Genomic DNA, 19,646 nt, shown 5'->3' with positions numbered 1-19,646 from the left:
AGGCAGGGTTTGTGGCCCGTGACTAATGTGGCGCCCCCGCCGAACCCTTCTGGAAGCGTCGGAACGGGGGAGGCGTGGCTGTTGCCCAGGCCCCGCCCTTCCCGGGGGAAATACCACTAACGGAATCGCCCGTCGCAGCCACTGCGCGGGCTCTGCAGCCCACGGGGAGGGAGACGGGGTCGGAGCCTTGTGTGAGTAGGGAGGGGACAGAGGTGCGAGTACTGCACTCCCAATAAAATCTACCCAAACCATTTCCTTCCCCCCCGCGCCGGATGGTATCGCCCGTGCCGCAGTGCCCGGATGTGGCGGGGCCTGCAGCCTCGCGAGACCTGCGCGGGAGGTGAGTGGTGGCAGGGGAGGGTTTCGTAGGTAGCAACTTGAGCCATGGGTAAACTCGGGGAAACCCATATTTGGAGCCAGCGTTAGCACTGAAGCGGGCTGTGCCCGAGGTAGGAGCGACTATCTCACGTCGAGAGAAGGCACGCGCGCGGTTGTGGACCGCGCATGCGCAGTACAGACGCTCAAGTTCCGTGGCCCTCCTACCGGGCCGCTTTCTTCAAGCATGCGCAAGCGCGGCACTTCAGCTAAGCGGCTCAGTGTTTTCCCGCCTCAAGGACCCTCTCCAGGGCGGGCAGTTGCCCTTTATTGGCTCGCGGACGTTCTGGCCCCGCCCCCTGCCCTGGTCCTTGTGGTGCCCGCTGTGTGGGGGGGCTGCTATGAGCTTTGCCAGGAGTTGCTTCAAGTGCCCTGATCTGCCCTTTCTGTCTTTTCCCTTTCTCGCAGCTCTCAGAGCCCCCCTTGCTTTCCTGAGGCAGGGCAGCTCTGCACACTCCCGCCCCGTGCTTGTGGCTGCCATAACTAGCAGCTTGGGGACGAGGCTCAGCCCCCCCCCACAATAGAACAAAGTCACAGGGGATCAGTCATGGAGCAATCTCTGGGCCCTGCTGCCAAGCACAGACTGCTGCCTGTCCCCAGGTGACAAGCATGTAGGTGGCCTGCTTACAAAACTAGTTACAGCAAAGTCTCCTGGCACTGAGCCCCACTGCCAAATTGGTCCGAACTAGAAGCAGGCAAGAAATCAGCCCACTGTGCCTTTTATCACACACGTTCCAAAATGATCTCTTTATCTTGCTAGATGCTCAGTTATACCTGTATATTCTTGCATACAACACATCCCCAAATACAGCACCTTGTTTTTTTGAAAGGCAAAGTGGGAGGGGGGGGAGCTTTTTCCAGAGTTAGGGTTTCTGAGAAGAGAGAGCTGAATCTTTAGCTATATCATCCTCCCTTTCTGGTTTAGCTAAAGCCCAAGCTGTTGCTGAAGACTGGTTGCCATGGGTGTCTTTCCATGTGCTCCAGGGTGGAGAAGGGGGGCACTTTAATTAGAGCAGCTCTGAGAGCCGCTGTATTTAAAGAACCCACAGCATCACTTGTATTCAGTGTCCCGTGCTTCAAAATGGTGGCGGGGGCACTTTAACTTAAAGCTCATTTGATGAGTTTTAGTTAAAGTGCCCCCACCACCATTTTGAAGTGCAGGACACTGAATACATATGACGCGGAGGCTGCTATAGTACGTTAATTAGCACGTGCCAGCAGACTTTATTAATCCAGCAAACATCCAGCAAGTTTATAGGTAGCTTTCCAATTTTGAAAACAGCTAAAGAAGCTGTGAAATAAGAGACCAAGACAAATGAACACACAGCAAAATTGCCCAAAGAAAGGTTAGTTTGATTAGGAGAACATCAACACCATTAAAAAGGAGAGAGGATTGTTAACATCTCTGGAGTGAAGAACAATGAGCCATTAAGTCAGTTGACTCCTTCAGTAGCCTGAATATAGATTTCCCTCACTTTATGCTGTATATGCGTTCCTGGAAAGCAGTGCATAACTCGAATTCGCATAAAGGGAACCCACTTTACAATGTAACAAATAGGGATATGTTCCAAGACCTTGACTGTACTGACCCCCAGATCCATTTCTATCACTTTCGCAAAACAATTTTTGTACTCACCAACAGCAGACAGTACACACAAGCACTGAGCACTATCATAATGGGGATGGGAACTACAGAAACACGTGTTGCAGATAACGAGCAAGGAGAACAGCCACACAGGAGCCTATATTTTGGTGCTTGTCACTCCCACAGTGCTATGCACAAAGCAGCTGACTGCGGGTTTCCACCACACAGATCGCATAAGAGTGAATTTACCTTGCATATAACGAATTGTTGGTATAAAAAGGGTCATCGCGTAAGAGCGAATTCGCACGTACAGAACCCACAAAAAATGAGGGAAACCTGTAGTAATACTCAAGTTGCTACACTGTGGAGCAGAATCACAGTAGGGTGCTTGTATCTCCAGCCAGAAACATAGCTTTTTTGCTTAAAACGTACCCCAATGGGGGGTCTGATTTTTTGGGTAAAAGGTGTATGTCGTGTTTGAGAAAGTATGGTAATTTCAGTAAATTAGTGTTTATAGTACCAACTGGCCCTTTTAATATGTGAAAGCAAAGTGCAAGAGATCAAAAATCAAATGTCTGCATATTTTTGGTTTTTGAAATAACATATGTACTTTATTGTTGCAAACCTAACATTTGTTAAACTACCTTTTACCATAAAATGCATACAGCATACTGATCATATAAATTTGTATACTGTCCAGTAAAATTGTAGTGGCATTTAAAATATCATTTTGGGTAAAGAAAGGTACAAATTAATAGCAATTGATAGAGGATCGTTCATGGTGCATTGTTGTTATGAAATCTGCATGATCAACCCAACAGTGTCTCATTTCTCATCTGCTTATAGCCACATCCGTAAAACTTAACTGTGGACCAAAAAGGTGAGTATGTATTGGAGAGAGTATTTTTTTTTTAATCATGTGTTTGCTATTGTAAGTCTCTCTTACATGATTACAAAACACCATTTCAGTATGAATGATGATTTGGGGCAGGGATGGCTAATCTGCAGCCTGGGGGCTGTAAGTGGCACGGACAACTTCCGTGTGTGTCATGTGGCAGATTGAGGAAGGAACAGGCAGCACAGTGACAGATAGGCCAGGGAGCAGCATGGAGCATAGGGAAGAGCAGAAAGCTGAGCAGCACATTGGGTAAGGGAAAGGGATCGGAGTGGCACTGGGGGTGTGTGCTGGGCTAATTTGTGCCATTTCTGCCAAAACGTTTAGCTCCCATTGATTTGAGGACTCTTGCCATAGCTTTCAGTGGTTACAAGGTTACAAACTCTTTGGGTTTGTCTTTGATACAGGCTGCCTGTAGGCACCCAGCAGCCACCACAGGGAAGCCACTAGAGCATGTCTCTGCTTGCGCAGTTTCTGGCAGGGGCACTCTGGGAGGCATCAGCTGGTAAAGGTGCCTCAGCAGTTGGCAGAAAGTGCGGGCACATCTATGTATGCTTTTGGGCAAAAACCTTTTGTAATTTACAGAAGTGGTGCTGCTCTGCCAGCAGAAATAAGGGACCTTGCTGCTGCAGGGGTACTGAGTGTGGCAATGCTAATGGTTTGGATGACAACACTATGTAAAGTTGGCTAGGCTGTATATATATCTTTGCCAAGCTGCTGGCTCCACTTTGGATTTGTGGGCTTGTTGTTACTAACTTTTTCTCTTCTATTCTTTACTGTTTTCAGTGTTGGCCTGACACTCTAGAGGTTGGTAGCACAGACTGAGTAGTAAGTAGGCCTTAAATGGAGGTGGTCTGGTATTCACGTGCAAATGCTGGGTAAGAAGCTGGGTTTCATTGAGCAGAGCTGTCGTTCTTCCCGGCCTCCACCAGGGAAAACCTTATCTTAGCAATAAAGTTACCCAACAGGCTTGTCAACTCTCCCCCCTCCCACCACCACCACATTTGCCCTGCAATGAGGACTAATCAGATTGTCACCTGACAGAAAGACTGGAAGTATAAAAAGGCAGGAGCTAAGATGCAGCCATGTTCATCAGCTCATAGTGTGGGGGTACTGCTCACTCCAGGAGGGCTGGCAAGAAATATTCCTCAGCTTCTGCAGTTCTTGAGACACAGGAGAGTGCTCATGGGTTGTCTGCTCCACACTCCCCAGAGAACTGAGCAGCATTATAGCTGGGGATCACCACACTCTGATTTTGAAGCAATCTGGCAGGAGGGCTTTAGTAAGGTGCTGCACATCTGTATGGCACGAGAGTACTTCAGATGTACATCTATCCATGGCCTAGATGACTTTAGGGTTATAAGACTAATACAGTACATGCACCTTGTTTTAAAGAAAATCAGATTTCTGGCAAGGTAATATTGTGTTTGGAAGGGACCTCATGTCATCTGGTTCAAGCCCTGTTCAAAGCAGGACCATCCCCAACTAGATCATCCTAGCCAAAGCTTTGTCTACCTGGGTCTTAAAAACCTCCAAGGATGGAGATTCCACAACGTCTCTGGGTAACCTGGTCCAGTGCTTTGCTACCTTTCTTGTGAGAGAGTTTCCCCTAATACCTAACCTACACCTCCCTTGCTGCAACTTGAGACCGTTGCTCCTTGTTCTGTCATCTGCCACCACTGAGAACAGTCTAGCTCCATCCTCTTTGGAACCCCCCTTCAGGTACTGAAGGCTGCTATCAAATCTCCTCTCAGTCTTCTCTTCTCCAGACTAAATAAGCCCAGTTCCCTCAGCATATGCCTCACCATTTTCATTGCCCTTTGCTGGACAGTGTTTAGAACTATATTGAAAGAGCAGTGCCTCAAGCTCAAACAGTTTGAGATGGGGATTTATACACATACTTTTCTGTCCCTCGACCTGCTGGAGATCTGCCACTTCCGAGCAAACTTGATTAATCGAGTGTGCTTTGCATACGAGCTGAGGTGAACTGCAGTGCGCTGTGTGCAGTTGTGTAAGTGGTGAAATGCGTGTCAGCCCACAGAAAATGGTAGCGGTGCTCTTTGGAACTAAAGCACCTCTAATGTGTTTTAGTTCAAAAGTGCGCCACCGCCATTTTCTCAGTGCTGATGTGCATTTTACCACTTATACAACTGCAAGCGGCATAGCACTGGGCGCTTCTTTTTGTGTAAAAATGCTCGATGTTTGGATTCTTACTGGTCTATCTGTAGCATGCAAGGCTAACCCTCAATTAACCTCAGTCAGTGGCGACGCGTTGGGGGTGCATGTGCACCCCCTGAGATCACTGGTACATCCCCTGACAGGCCACATTCCCTGCTCAAGCAATAGAAGTACCAGTGCCCCCCGGCAAGCAGCGGACGGGACACCCCCTCCCCCCCCGGCTGGTGCAGTCGGTGGGACCTCCCCCTCCAGTTACTGACTTGTCACTGTGGGGCATGTGCCCCCCCAACTAAGGCGGCAACAGTCGCCCATGACCTCAGTGCTGGAAATCCTGTAGCCACATTTGTACAGCACTGCATCCCAGCTAATAAACATTTCTCCTTAACTTGTTAGCTGGCCCTATGCAGCCACAGCAATGTGACTCTGATCTTCATGATTAGAGGTCAGGAAAACAGACCTTACACTGAAAGGCCGAGAGCTATGGGGCTCTTCAGCCTGGAAAAGTGCAGGCTCAGGGGCGATCTGATGACCGCCTATAAGTTTATAAGGGGTGTTCGCCAGGATCTGGGGGAACATTTGTTCACCAGAGCGCCCCAAGGGATGACAAGGTTGAAAGGTTATAAACTCCTGCAAGACCATTTCGGACTGGACATAAGAAAGAATTTCTTTACTGTCCAAGTCCCCCAGGTCTAGAATAGCCTGCCATCCGAGGTGGTTCAAGCACCTACTTTGAACGCCTTCAAGAGAAATGTGGATGCTTATCTTGCTGGGATCCTATGACCCCAGCTAACTCTCTGCCCCTGCGGCAGGGGGCTGGACTCGATCTTCCAAGGTCCCTTCCAGCCCTAATGTCTATGAAATCTATGTGACTGCACTGCTGGCTCTGGGACTTGAGAACAAACGCAGGTAGTTTGGGGTATCTACATGGTATTGCATTGCGCTGCAGTGACATATAACATAGCACTCCCAGGAACTATAAACCAAATGAGATAAAGAGAATCCTCGTGTACTGTTTTAATCTTAACTACTATGACTATTTAAACCACAATGTTATCATCCAGCTGTGCACTGCACTTTAATTGCTTAATAGAACTCGTCTGCCCTAAAAGGAGAAAAAAAAAAAGTTCCTCTTTTATAACAGAAAATAATTGTATTTTGATGAGAGAAGGGCTACTGATATTAGTTTCAGTAGAAAGTTTGTAATCATTAGGAACAAGAACAGTCTCTTTCTTTTTTCCTTTTAGGGCAGATGTTTCATTTCTTGCTATGTGGGATTTATGTACTTAACTTCTATTTGTGTTAATAGGAGTTAAACATGTAAATTCCCTGAAACACAGATGAAAATAGATTCCTTACTGCTTAATATTTGAATGTTGTAGGTGAAGCAGAAAAGACAATTATAGAATATAGTGGGAAGAATAGATGTTAAAATTAAATTAGGACCGTATAATTTTCTTCAAGACAGTTTCATCTTTTGTTAATATGATTTGGGAATTTATCTCTGGTTCAGAGGAAATGGAAGCTTTATATGAACTCATGTTTTTTCAAATATCTTGGTATCATCAGCAAGCACTTGCCTATTGAAATAGGGGCATATTTGTGGTTTCAAATAAGTCGTTACATATGCTTTTCCTTTTTTTCAGTTTCTCTTTGTAAATGTTGAAGCAAGATAGCCATCCACAAGACATCTTAGAATATGAATTTTGATAATGACAATTCAAGAAAAAAGAAGTGGGGCTTGCTGGTTACTGGTGTTGTTGGTGGGACACTGGTAGCACTCTATGCTGTTGCCACTCCCTTCATAACTCCAGCTCTGAGAAAAATTTGCCTGCCTTTTGTTCCTGCAACTTCAACTCAGATTGAAAATGTTCTGAAAATGTTACAATGCAGAAATGGATCTCTGGTTGACATTGGTAGTGGAGATGGACGAATTGTGAGTGCTCTGAATCCCCTAAGTTTTGTGCATGATATTTTGTTGAATCCCCTAAGTTTTGTGCATGATATTATGTTGCAGCCCTGTCCCCCTCAACCCTAGAAATTTTCGATAAAGGCTTACCTCCACTGAGCCTTGTGTAAAATTTAAGTGCCAAAATACGATTCACATAACCCCTGCCTAACTGCTTAGGCTCCCCGGAGTCCATAGGTGCCAAAGTTTTCTTCAGAGTTCCTAAATTGCCTAAAGTTATGCCATTGCATGTGCCCAGATCTATATTCATTTTGGCAGGGCTGACCGTTTTGTGCCTATTTCCTGCCTATGTTGAACTGGGATTTACAAATTAGACAGTTTATAAGTTGCCTGTGGGGTCTGATCCAGTAGGTCTACTGGGAACATGGTGAACATATGTAGCATTGCATTCAGGGCAAAATGCAGAAGCTATGATCATCCTGGATGAAAGTGGTAGTAGCGCTTGCCTTTAATGACAGCCGTGAGGTTAGGGTGCTCTTCCAGGAAATGGGAAACCTGGATTTAGTGTTTTCCTTGATCTGAAGTGGTTCAAACCCACAAACCCATTGGCTTGTTTTGTGCCCCCAAATCAGCATGCTGCCTGTTGTGAATCCTATTCTTAGGCACCTAAGTCTCACCACATGCTGTATGGGGAATCTGAGTACCTAACTCAGGGTTGTGAATCACGTTCCAGGTGCCAGGCACTTCAAAGGGAGGCATGATGATGTTGTGTGTTACCATATTTTATTCCCTTCGCGGATCCAGCCCAAAATGGATGAAGCTGTTCTTAAGTATGCAGGTCACAAACTTCAGACTGTTATTCATTCACCCAGGAGTACCATTGGGCAGATTGTGAGAATAAGATTCTTCAAATGCTATCGTGGAAATGTGACAAAATTATTAGATTATGTTACTTGAATGCTATTTGACCAGTTTTATTCAGAAACAAAAATATCTGCTCCTTTTCCTACTCTATATTTCTGTAATTTTGTCATATAGAATTCTTAATCAAGATTTGCATGAGGCAGACACTAAAATACTTGTCAAACCTGTATTTCATACTTCTTGCAAGTTGCATGTGATGTTACCATATAATCTCCTTATTAATCTTATATTGTTTTATGTCTGATCTCTTTGAATAATCAGAGCATGAGTGCATGGCTTTATTTACGTATGGGACCTACAGTATGTTTTTTTCATGTAAAGCTGCAGGAGTTAGAAATTATTTATACGAAATACCAAAACATACTTTCCTTTCTCATTTTAATCAGGATTTATTGAGATTACTTATTATTACAATGAGCAGAATATAACCTGCAACCAGTAACTGATTTATGAAGCAGGTGAGCAGTTTTACATATTTTAAAATTTAGAATCTAGACTACTTTGCTTAACAAAAGCAAGCTGACAATTATAATTTTTAAATCGTACGTCCATTATTAAAATTGAAACAGTGGTATGCTATTCACGACAAAGATACTGTGTAATTATCTGTAACAGAAAAGGACTGTAGTAAAAACTATTTACTTTGTCACTTTCTCTGTTAAGTGCATTGTCCCAGATTCTCAAAAGTCATTTAGGTGCCTAACTCTCAATGATTGAAATCAATGGGAGTTAGACACCTGAATTACCTTTGAGGTTCCAGGTCCCCCTATGTTTGTAGATGAGCACAGGCACATATACTCTGCTTCACTGCTTTTTGTCCACACCAGTTTATAGGCAAGGCATCAATGCTAGTTGCATTCTTAAATACGTGCAAAAGTCATGGCAGTGTTCTGGATTTGCACACCAATCTTGCAAATGTACTTGTGTGCTTTATTTATAAAAAGGAATGTTTTAATTTATTTCAGTGGAAATACTCAAGGCAGTAAAATAAAGCTTGCATGTAAGAACTTCTAAATGAAAGCTCCAATCCTGAAAATAGACAAAAATAAAGGACTCCTTGATTTCTGCTCTGAATAAAATTACATTTTTCTCTTATGTGCTTACTGGAAGTAAGCACAATTTTGGTTTAAACAGTGGCGTGCTATAGCTTGCTCTGGTCCTTAATAAAGATTCTTTTTTGTTTCTTTGTAGGTGATAGCAGCTGCAAAAGAAGGATTCAGAGCTGTTGGTTATGAATTAAATCCCTGGCTAGTCTGGTACTCCAGATACTGTGCTTGGAGGGAAGGTGTGCATCATGATGCCAAATTTTACATTTCAGATTTATGGAAGGTATGTATTGGTTTAAAAAATAACCTATAGAAACCAAAGTACAAAATAAATTGACTGGTGAATTAAAAAAAAGAATTTTTAAATTTTAAATTTAATTTTTTACATTTTAAATAAAAATATACAGCTGTTTGTGATAGTCTCTTAACATTATTTTAGCCTGGGTTTTTTAATGTGGTTAATTTAAGCACCCAAAAGTTGGGAAATATGAAAGATAAGGTTGCAAAATTATGCATGCATGCATTATGTGGCAGACTTTGATAGTCACATTGTTTTTCAATCAGCTGTAAATCATTGGTTTTTTTACAACTTCTAAATACTGTAGAATATTGAGTTGTGTGTGTGGATGTATGTATAGTTGTGCTTGTGGATGCATGTATGTGTGCATACATATAGCTACATTGTATTATTTGAAAACAGTATATGATCATTTAATTACTGCAGTTAGTCAAACAGAAGACGACCCTGGTTATTAGACGACCTCCCAATAATTATATTCTATATATGGACATTTTATAAATTCATTATAATTTTCCAGGTGTAGAATCGAATGATCGGAGGTTTGCCTTGAATTTTTCCCCCTCCCACTGTTAGAGCAGGGAAAATAAATCTGTGTAGTCAAGTAGCCCTTTAACTATCTGTATCCTCCCAACTTTTTCCCCTGGCAGTCCCTTCCACCTTTCATTACTGTCAGATGCTTCTCCTCCTGAGCAGACAGAAGTGAGGAGCAAATTTGAAAACAGTAACCTTGAAATTAAACATGGCTGGATAGGTTAAATCAGGCCCGTGCAAATCCAACGTGTCAGATCCATCATGCAGGACTAATCTAGTTCAGACATGTATGCAGCATGCATGCCCTGGACTGCCCTGTTTGCAGCACGCATGCCAACTCCAGACCTGGGCACTGCATGTAGCACACACCACCCTTGCATGTGGCACATGACGCATGGGGCTGGTCTGAGTTGTGTGCTAGAAGTGGCATGTAGAGCTAGTCTGGGGCACAGTCTGCAAAGGGAAATGTGGAGGGAAATCTTTAAGTGGCCTAAAGCTGGTGTAACAGTTTCTACATGGTTTTTTGTGCTAGTCCCTGGGGCAAGGGGATGAATAGGTGGGCTAATAATTTTGTATCGTCTTAGACTATACATTCTCTGCATAATAAACATATTTGTAATTTTTTTATAGGTTAGATTTTCCCAGTATACAAATGTTGTTATATTTGGGGTACCTCAGTTGGTAAGTCTCTCCCTTTTTTTTAAATGATCTTTAACTGTCTATAGTAGTTTTACGCTAAACCAGTTGAAATTGCTACATTGATTTAGAAAATGAGCCCACTTAGTGTAGTACATTTGACATTCAGTTACTTATTTTAACAGCATAATGGATTGTGGATTATTAGTATTTAATAATTATTAAGATATTATGCATCCTGCTGCTACAACTTGAAGCTTGTGAACAAAATATAAATCTCAAGTATCTAAATGTGCTTCTGAAACTCCAGTTCGGCGCCTCTCACAATCCACATTTCAATACAGTTTAGAACATTAATGCTGTGACCTTCTACATGCATCTTTAATTACTTGGAAAAGTTAATGAAATGTTCAGTTGAAATTGATTGTTCTTCAGATTTTTCAGTAAGATAATTTTCAAGTAGAATGAGCAGTGACTAATTTTAGCTCAGTTCTGTGGACTGGTTGGCTGAAAATCAAAGTTCAATATTCTGTTCATGCATTCTTCAGAATTTGAAAACACCTCATTTAGTAGCATTGAAACAGCCCTCAGATGCATTTGTAAAGATTAGCAGGATGGGGTGCTTTTAGTATGATTGCTAGTTTGTAGATTATACAGGGAAATTATTTTTTTTATTTTTAGAGGAAGTTGTCTATCACTCAGAAACATCAGCCTCTTTCTGAAATTATATTGCTGTTTAATATTGTGAAAATGGTATTGCAAGAAAGCAATCAGTTTTGTGGTATACTACATGGATGTCGTCAAACTTCACGTTCATTTTTTACTCTTTTTTTCCAAGTGTTGTTAGATTTTTATACTAAAATCCCTCTGATTTTAAAATAAACACGGTATTAGAGAACTTGTCTTTTATGTGTTTTAAACACATTTCAAATATCCCTCATTTCATTTCCCCATAAATGCTTTTTTTTTTTTTTTTGAGCGGTGTGAAGAGCTTTGTATCCTACTGATATGGCATAGACATGTAGTGTGTAATGGGAATAATCTGTGATAAAATATTGTTGCAACATTAACAGGGAGTTGCAGTAAGAAATATAACAATGTCTTCCTTCTGTTTGTCCTCTTTTGTTCTTGAAGGATGTAGTACTAAAGGTTTATTTGACTAAAGCACTGGCCACAATGCTCTCATTTTGATAATTATGTAGCTTATAATTAAATTTTATTTTTACTTTTGTTAGCATATTGAAAGGAAATGTCTCTTCGATATTTGAATGTGTTCCAGAAGTTTTATTGCATTTGTTCCCAGGAGGCTGAGATACAGACCTATATTGGTTGGTTTACTGTAGTAGTAATTTTTGTTCCAGGAGAGGGCACTAGAAGCCTTTGTTCCAAATGTATCCTTGACTTACAATACCAACTGTTTGGTTGCATGATTTTGACAAGACCATAGTGTAGTGGTTGTCTTTGCAGTTAATGTGTGAGAAAATTAGGGCACCCTTGCTGTACTGAGTGATATCATGATCACTGTCTGGTTCACTTGCTGGTACAGCTATGAATCTGCAGTTAGAAATTCTGCAGCCGCATTGCAGAATCCCTGAGGGCGAACGTGCAGATGAAAACAGACAACGTGGTAAATTACAAGTAAACAGTTGCACAGAACAGCAAATGTCACCCAACTAAATGGAAACATTTGTTATGTAGTTTTTAATTAGTAGGGGCCTAATACGGTGTAAATTAGCCATTGGGGTTTTTGATCAGTTTCAATAGTAGAGAAAAGTGCTGCAGCCTTTACAAAAAGAAAAAAAAAGAAAAAATATTTTACTTCCGCAAACCTTGTGTAAAATACTTCCAGTCAAAGTAATTAGGGCCTGATCATATTCCACCTATTAGGCACGTAAGTGTGGTTTTATTCCACTTTGCTAAGTCCTTGAAGAAACATTAAAGCTGCTGCTTTTGTAACATGCTATCATCTTAGCCATAAGGCCCATATACCTTTTGCATTACCTGTTTATTGGGGATTTGAGCAGAGTAGAATAAGATCACACTTAAGATTGGGCTCTTAGTTTTTGTGTGTTTTTAATTCTTGCCATGTATGCAATGTGCTCAAACATATGAAGAACTTAAGACTTCTCACAACCTGCTCTAATGTCAGAGTGGAGTTGGGAGTCTCATCATTTCATATGATTGGACCTAGCTTTTGAACCTGTAACTCATTTTCTCTTTTGTATAGGTGAATATATCTTGTAAGTAGTGTTGGGCTAGACAGAAGCCATAAACATGTTACTTAGGCCCTTGGCAGATGTTACACTTAAGATGCGATTAACCCAGTTATTGGCGACGCGTGGGAGGTGCACGTGCACCCCCTGAGACTAGCACTGCCGATGCTGCTGGCAGTGCCTGCAGGCAGTCGCCACTCGCCGCTGCCTGCGGGCAGTTGCCGTGCCCCGCCAGCCTCCAAGGGTACATGTCGTTCATGAACCCAGTTAATCATATCTTAAAGTGTAATTGGCCAGACGTTCATATAATTAATGACACAACAAAAAGTGAAACCAGCCACGATATTGTTACACAACTAGCTTGGTGGCTCCCCAGAGACAGCTGACAATCTGTTGATTGCCAGGCACCTTTGCCAGTGCAAAGGGAGCTTGGGATCATGATCCTGGTCTCCCACTGTACTGCCAGGGAGGATGCTCTTGGGATTTGATCTCTGATCCCAAAATTGCATGTCTTGCCCTGTACATGTGATATGGCAGGAGGTGCAATTGTTGGGATCACACATCAGATCCCATCCTGCCTTTAATTGAATGACTGTCAGCTGCCTTAATTTTTCCGTTTGACATTATAACTAACTTGCACTGCCTGGATTTAATGATCCCTGGGATACACTGAATGATCCATCCATCCATTCGTGCAAGCTTTCTGTAAAAGTGCAGGTTTGACAGTGCTATGTGGGATTTGGTCAAAGTGAAAAAAGATTACATTTATAGTAAAGGAGGGTTTAAAAAATATTAACTAAATAGACATTTTGGAGATATTAATATAGTATAGTATGTATTCAGTGTTTGTTAAAAAAAAAAAAAAAAAAAGCCCCGAAAACATGCACATATGCAGGCAGGCACACAAAAGCATCCACCTTTGAAAAAAGATCTAAACAGTTAATATTGTTGAGACATTTCGTTTTACTAGTATAGGCCAATTCCAGTTAAAGGATTGAAGTTATAGTTACGATGTAATACACTGACTGATTTTCAAAATACTTCAGTGTAATTATGCCTGAAATTGATGGATCGTGCCAGTGTTTTGCATTCTTGTATGCTAAGACTTGTTTATTTATTTATGTGTACTATAGTTAGGTAATGTGTGTAGCAGAATTGGCTCTTTTCATTTTGAGGTTTATGTTAGCTCAGCCTGAGATATCGAAGTCAATGTTAAATAAGCGAAATGATCAGAAAATAAAAGAATAGTAGCACAGATATTTACAGGCCTTCTTTGTTTGAACAAAATTGAAACACAGAATGCTTAAATATTTTTAAGTAATCTGTGGTAAGTCTGTGAATATCAGTGCCTCAGAGAGAATGATCCTTTTGAAACTTCAATTTATCTCTTAAAAGAATGATACATTAAAGTTATTCTGCAGCTACAGAATGTGCCTTCAAGGTTTTGACAGTAGAAACTATCTGCAACTTTTGATAGTGTTTCTGTTGTTTGGGTTTTTTGGAGCTGGGGAAAGAATGCCTGCCTGCCACTGATGACATGAAGAGTTCTGTATAAAACCTTGTCTATTGTGTTTGTAAGAAACTTTTGGTTTCTTTTAACCCAATCTTTAATTCAGTCAGTAGCTTTCTAAGATGCGTTATATATGTATAAATTACTTAACTTTCCTTTGATACTACAGTAATTTTTAGAAAATAAAAAGCAAGTAATTTACGGTGCGTGAAAGAAAATATTTTTATTGAACACAATTAGGCTGTTAATCTCACATCTACAAATATGTTTTGAGAGAAATATCTTTTCATACATTAAAAAATGCTTAAACAGTTGTACATTATTATATGTCAGCATAACATCATTCGTTTCCTGAATTGTAATAAAAGTTAGCCTCTATGCTCTAGGACACAAAATGACCAGGTAGCTGAACCATTGTTTTGTGCTGGTAAGGCAGTCTTTTTTTCTATGGGTTTGATTATCCGCCTAGTCTTCTACAAATGGATGGGGGTAGGACTGGGAGGAGTCCTAGCCCTGGAGCTGTACTTGTAAAAGGAGTGGTACATACTGGTCCTGTGGTATTGCACATAGTGACAGTTAGGGGACAAGGTGTTTGATTTTTCTACACCATTGCTTACTCAGCTGTAAGTCAGTATTTACTCACATAGTAACCACAACCCAATTTATATTAACTTGGGGTCAGAGGTATCAGAGAAGCATCGACTGTTTCAAGAGCCATCATGGGGACACTAAAGACCTTAACCTTCCCTTGACATGGAACCTGGGACATAACAGAAGGACTTGCCCTTCCCAGGGCTGTAGTCTGGAAGAGGAATCCAATTGTGCAGTTTTTTTTCCCCCTCAAATTCAGATTTCTTGCCTAGGGGATGATCTAGCTCTTACTTAAAATGATCATAAATTATAAAAATATATGTAAATGTTAAGCATCAGAGTAAATGAAAAGCCATTTCTAGCTAGGAAGAATATGATTCTGCATCATAAAAGCTTCCAAGGACTAAAACAGAGATCTTCAAGCCTTGGATTTGTCTCAGGCATTTAAAATATTTCAAGAGAGAATGCTTCTGTCTTACCCTCTCAGTGGCTTTTGTTGTTGTTCTGCAGATGCCACAGTTGGAGAAAAAGCTTGAAGATGAACTCGAGCACGATGCCAGAGTCATTGCCTGCCGCTTTCCTTTTCCGCATTGGATGCCAGATTATACTACTGGTGAGGGAATAGACACTGTGTGGGCCTATGATTCAAAAAATTTTAAAGGAAGTGAAAAGAGATACTCAGAGACTCTGCCAATTATGCATTCCTCATAATAAAGTCAGGTTAAAAAGTGTTGTGGATTCTAACTTTGATTCTTACACCAAAATACTCATCTCTGTCTTCAATGGCTGCTAAAGTGGCGGGATAATAACAGTAAGTATTAGCATGAACACTGTGTGCCCCTGGAGGCTGGGGGGGGCAAGACAAGCTCCCACAGGTGGCGGCAAACAGCAAGCTCCTGCAGGTGGCCACAGTGGTGTCCGTAGTAGGGGGAGGGGGTAAGCGCCGACCAGTGATCGGCAACCACCCACAGACCAGCAGCAACTGGGGACTGCCTACAGATGCCACCAGCAGCTGGGGGCAGGGTGGCGAGCGGCAATTGCCTGCAGGCAGCATGGGCAGCACTTTTTGCAGGGGGTGTACCGCCAAGCTCATGGGGCTAGCCAGCATGCAGCCCCCACATGGAAGCACACTCATGCCCCAGCCAACCTCGTCAGCGTCTGAACGTGCGTTGCGGTACAGTTAACTCCACTGTAGGATAATACTTGTGTCTGGCACTACTATCCTATGGCAGGGTTAATTATTATACTCCATCCTAATAGCACCGCACGTGTAGACCCTGACGTTTTGCTGCAGAACTAAATAAGCAACTCCATAGTAAATGTCTTGTGTAGACACGCGCATTGCTTAACAAGGAGATGCATGAGAACATTTCTCACTAGTTTTTAACGTGAAAAGTTTATACAGGCAAGATTTATTGCTGTTAAGGATCAGTGTATTAACAAAATGCTCTATTTATCAAGTGTGCACCAGAGGTTTTGGGCAAATTGTTTCTCAGAACAGGTAATGAGATGGAACTTGATTCTCCACTGCCTTGCACCGTGAACTGTTACTTATGGTTATACAAAGTGAATGTAAAATTCTGATCTGGGAATGAGTTATATCTGCTTTACACACACTTTTTAGAGGTGCAAGTGACTGCTTACTACAGTGTAGTGGAGAACCAAGCCCATTATCTTGGCCTTGTGTACTTGGTATTACAAATTCAGATGTGACACACTTTGACATAAAGAGACAGAAGGAAAAAATGGTGAAAAAGGTCCTGAGTTACATTTTAGATGCTTAGTAGAGAATGTCCACGTCTCAATGGCCTTATGAATTAGTATTAACTTATTTTTATTTAAGTTGCTGCTTCTAGGTAGAACTAAGCTTTCGGGAAAGACATCTGGTACAGGTTTTTGCAGATCACCATGACTTTCCTTTCACCAAGGTAACTCTTGACAAATTAGGCAGAATTTGTCATCACGGTCTATCATAGACTGAAAGGTGTTGCCTGTAGAAAGTCACCAAGTACTTGCTCCTTCCAGATGTGGAGAATTTGCTCTCACTTTGCTGGCTTCATTCCATTCACCAGCTCTATTACCCACTAAGATAGTTCTGACCTTCTGCATGGTCTCTAATGATTTGGTGATTCATCCAGAGCTAAAAACCTCTCCCTCTACCTCTATTAGCACAACATGCAGATCCATGGAATCAGCTGTTGCTAGTTCTTTTTTCAGTTTTGGTCTGTTCCCTTTTGTCCTTGAAATAGGCTATGAAAGGGTAAGCAAGGGTACACCACATGGAGAACATGAAGGTAAAGTCAGTCTCCAAGTTTGGTTGAGGTATGTGCACCCTCACTGAGTTTATGTGTTCGGACAGTCCATCTCAAAGAACTCCAGTTGCAGGGAAATACTTGTTTCCTTTCTTGGCTATGCTGCAGGACATCATGGTCCTTTGTGGAAGATTCATGCATCCCTGTTGTCAGGTGGTCCAGTAAAGTGCATAGTGCCAGGTTTCTTACAACTCAATCGTAGTCTCCACAATGAGACAAGGATTAGCTCACTGCTGTTACCATTCTCCTCTTGACTCATGGTGACCCATCCTAGCCACTGCTCCTGTGACCTGTGAAAGTATACATAGGACACCAACCACTAGAAAAAAAACTTCTCATCAACTAGTTAAGCAGGTGCAGGATGATAGTAGGATGTGGCCTCAGGTAGAGGGTGCTTGGTGTTTGCCTGGATGCGGCTAACCGTGACCCTCCAAAGATGTTGCAGGCATGGGCAGGGGCAGTGCCAGCTCTGCTGTGCCAATTGTGGCAGCACTACCAGCCACTGCTACAGCCTCCCTCCTCCCCTCAGGCTACTGGTTGAAGGCCTGCTGCACTTTATACAGATTTTGTAAAGGGGTGAGTTACTAGGTGAATACTGGGCACAGGAAGCCAAGTCTCTGTCTTAGTGGCTTAAGTAGTTACAGCCATGAATTAATACCTCCATTTGAAATGGCATCTTGTAGAAGCAGCCTTTGGCTACCTACTTTGAGCAGAGTAAAGCGGCATGGGTATGAGTTGGACAGACCTGCTCTGACTTGCATTTCAACATAAGGAGTCAAAAGGTTTTGGAGCATTCATAGAATCCAGAGGTGCCTTACTTTGCACAGCCCTAGACTGTGAGGGGACTAGTGAAGCATCAGGCCTTCCTGGAGTCATGGGTTAAATGAGCACAACTCTCAGAAGAAGCTGTGCTTCCTGTCCCATCAGTAAGAACTGTCATTTATGGGTTGCTTGCATCAAAAGATTATGTTCTCCAGGGGCTGCAATACACTAAGGCTCTTCATAGACTTTAAACTAATGGCACAGTTGAGATCTGGGGAATTTTATGCCCATCCCAAAAATCACACGTAGAATGTTCAGCAAGGTGAGATGAATGAGCGTTTATTGATATGCAAGCTCAGCTAGCAGTCTTCCCATAATTTCTTCTTGCCCATTAGCAATGAGAAAGTTCAGCTTTATCAGTTGTCTTCTGACTGTAGCATCCCACATGTTCTTTGTAACATATTTTCCTTTCCTACCCTTTGGAAAATCCCAATATGTTGTTCTCAGCTCTCTCAACGTGTGTGTTTTCATGCTCCTCAAAGCCTTTTCTGCATCATCAAATCTTTCCAGATGGAAAGTGTATGTGAAAAAGTTGAAATGCCCTTCTTGTTGAGGGTGGGGGAGGTCTGTAAATCTGGAGGAACTGATTTTCTTGGTTGCTTTTTTGCAGGTAATTTTAAAAAACATTTTAAGCATCACTTGCCTGCTGGCAGCGCACAGATGATGCCTGCTGCTGCACGTCTGCCTTTCTCTCTCTCTATCCCTGCGTGAATGTGTTGAAGAGATGAATGAAACTTTCTACAAATTCAAAACTGATCTGTTTAAATTTCATTCTTTGCTAGACTGATTAGTGAGCCTCAAGTTGCTTTGTGAACCTCTTGGGGAGGAAAATCAGTTCTTACCACAACAAGATAATTTGTTGGCAAAGGTCCATAAGCTGTTTCCTGTTGCTGTTACATGAACCAATCCCATATGTGCCAAAAAAGTCAGTGAGTGTATACCATATTTTTCCCTACTGCTGCATCCTTATGCATGACAAGGATGTTATGCTGTAGGATTCTACTAATGAGAGCCTGTAGGGTCTCATAAAATTTCTTTTTCTTCTTCGTTACATTCATTTGCAGGGGCATATCACTGAATGATTGTTGTCTTCACATATCATGTCTTGCATAATTATTCTTCCGTTATCTTCTTGTACAGTGTCACTCCTGATCAACAGAGATCTAGTTTTCTTCAGGAAAAAGCAGAAAATCTCTGCTTAAAAAACACAAAAAAATCCTTTTTTCCTTGCGAGCTACCAAAAGTGCAGTGGTGTCCCATGGCAAATGACACCATTTCTGCTCTCTCTTATTTTTGCTGCAGTTTTTGCCTCTCAGGCAATCAGCAGCTCACTCCCCCCACCACTGCTTGGTTGAGAGACAAAAACTGTGGCAAAAAGAGAGAGCAGAAATAGCGCTGCTCATTGCAGGACACTGCCATAGTTTTTATAGTTTCTAGGGTCGGAAGGGACCTGAACAGATCATCAAGTCTGACCCCCTGCCCTGGGCAGGAAGGAGTGCTGGGATAATAATACCCCAGCCAGATATCTATCCAGCCTCCGTTGGGATCCTGTCAGCCCTAACCATAAAGTAATGCCTCCTGATATCAAGCCTGAACCTACTCTCAATCAGTTTTGGTAGTTCTTGGAAAAATGTGGATTACATGTTTCTCCACAGATTTCCATAACAAATGGAAAACTAGGATCCCTGCTGATCAGGTGAATGCCAACTCTTCCTCCAGCTGGGGTCTCTGGGTTGACCATCCTTTTTTATACAATTTAGTCTTGAATCTAGGGACACGCACTCTCTCTAGGAATATTAATACCCAATGCCCCCTTTCTTA

General features: G+C 42.1%; 1 protein-coding gene across 4 annotated transcripts; it reads left to right on the top strand.

The window, feature by feature from the left end:
- The first annotated feature begins 104 nt into the window (after window positions 1-104).
- ATPSCKMT (ATP synthase c subunit lysine N-methyltransferase) lies at window positions 105-15,422 on the top strand. Of its 4 annotated transcripts, none has more exons than XM_059724461.1 (5): window positions 105-191; window positions 6,677-6,966; window positions 9,055-9,192; window positions 10,372-10,422; window positions 15,202-15,422. In XM_059724461.1, exons 2-5 carry the CDS (start codon window positions 6,730-6,732, stop codon window positions 15,400-15,402), a joined length of 627 nt encoding a protein of 208 aa, XP_059580444.1. In that variant the 5' UTR covers window positions 105-191; window positions 6,677-6,729; the 3' UTR covers window positions 15,403-15,422. The 4 variants fall into 4 exon arrangements, with proteins under 4 accessions (XP_059580444.1, XP_019346658.1, XP_019346657.1 ...); XM_019491113.2 differs by lacking the exon at window positions 105-191 and adding an exon at window positions 251-340; XM_019491112.2 differs by lacking the exon at window positions 105-191 and adding an exon at window positions 1,558-2,840.
- The last annotated feature ends 4,224 nt before the right edge of the window (window positions 15,423-19,646 follow it).

The sequence above is a fragment of the Alligator mississippiensis genome, chromosome 3, assembly GCF_030867095.1.
Source record: "Alligator mississippiensis isolate rAllMis1 chromosome 3, rAllMis1, whole genome shotgun sequence".
In the NCBI taxonomy this organism is placed as follows: domain Eukaryota; kingdom Metazoa; phylum Chordata; order Crocodylia; family Alligatoridae; genus Alligator; species Alligator mississippiensis.
This window is presented reverse-complemented; position numbering and strand designations above follow the sequence as displayed.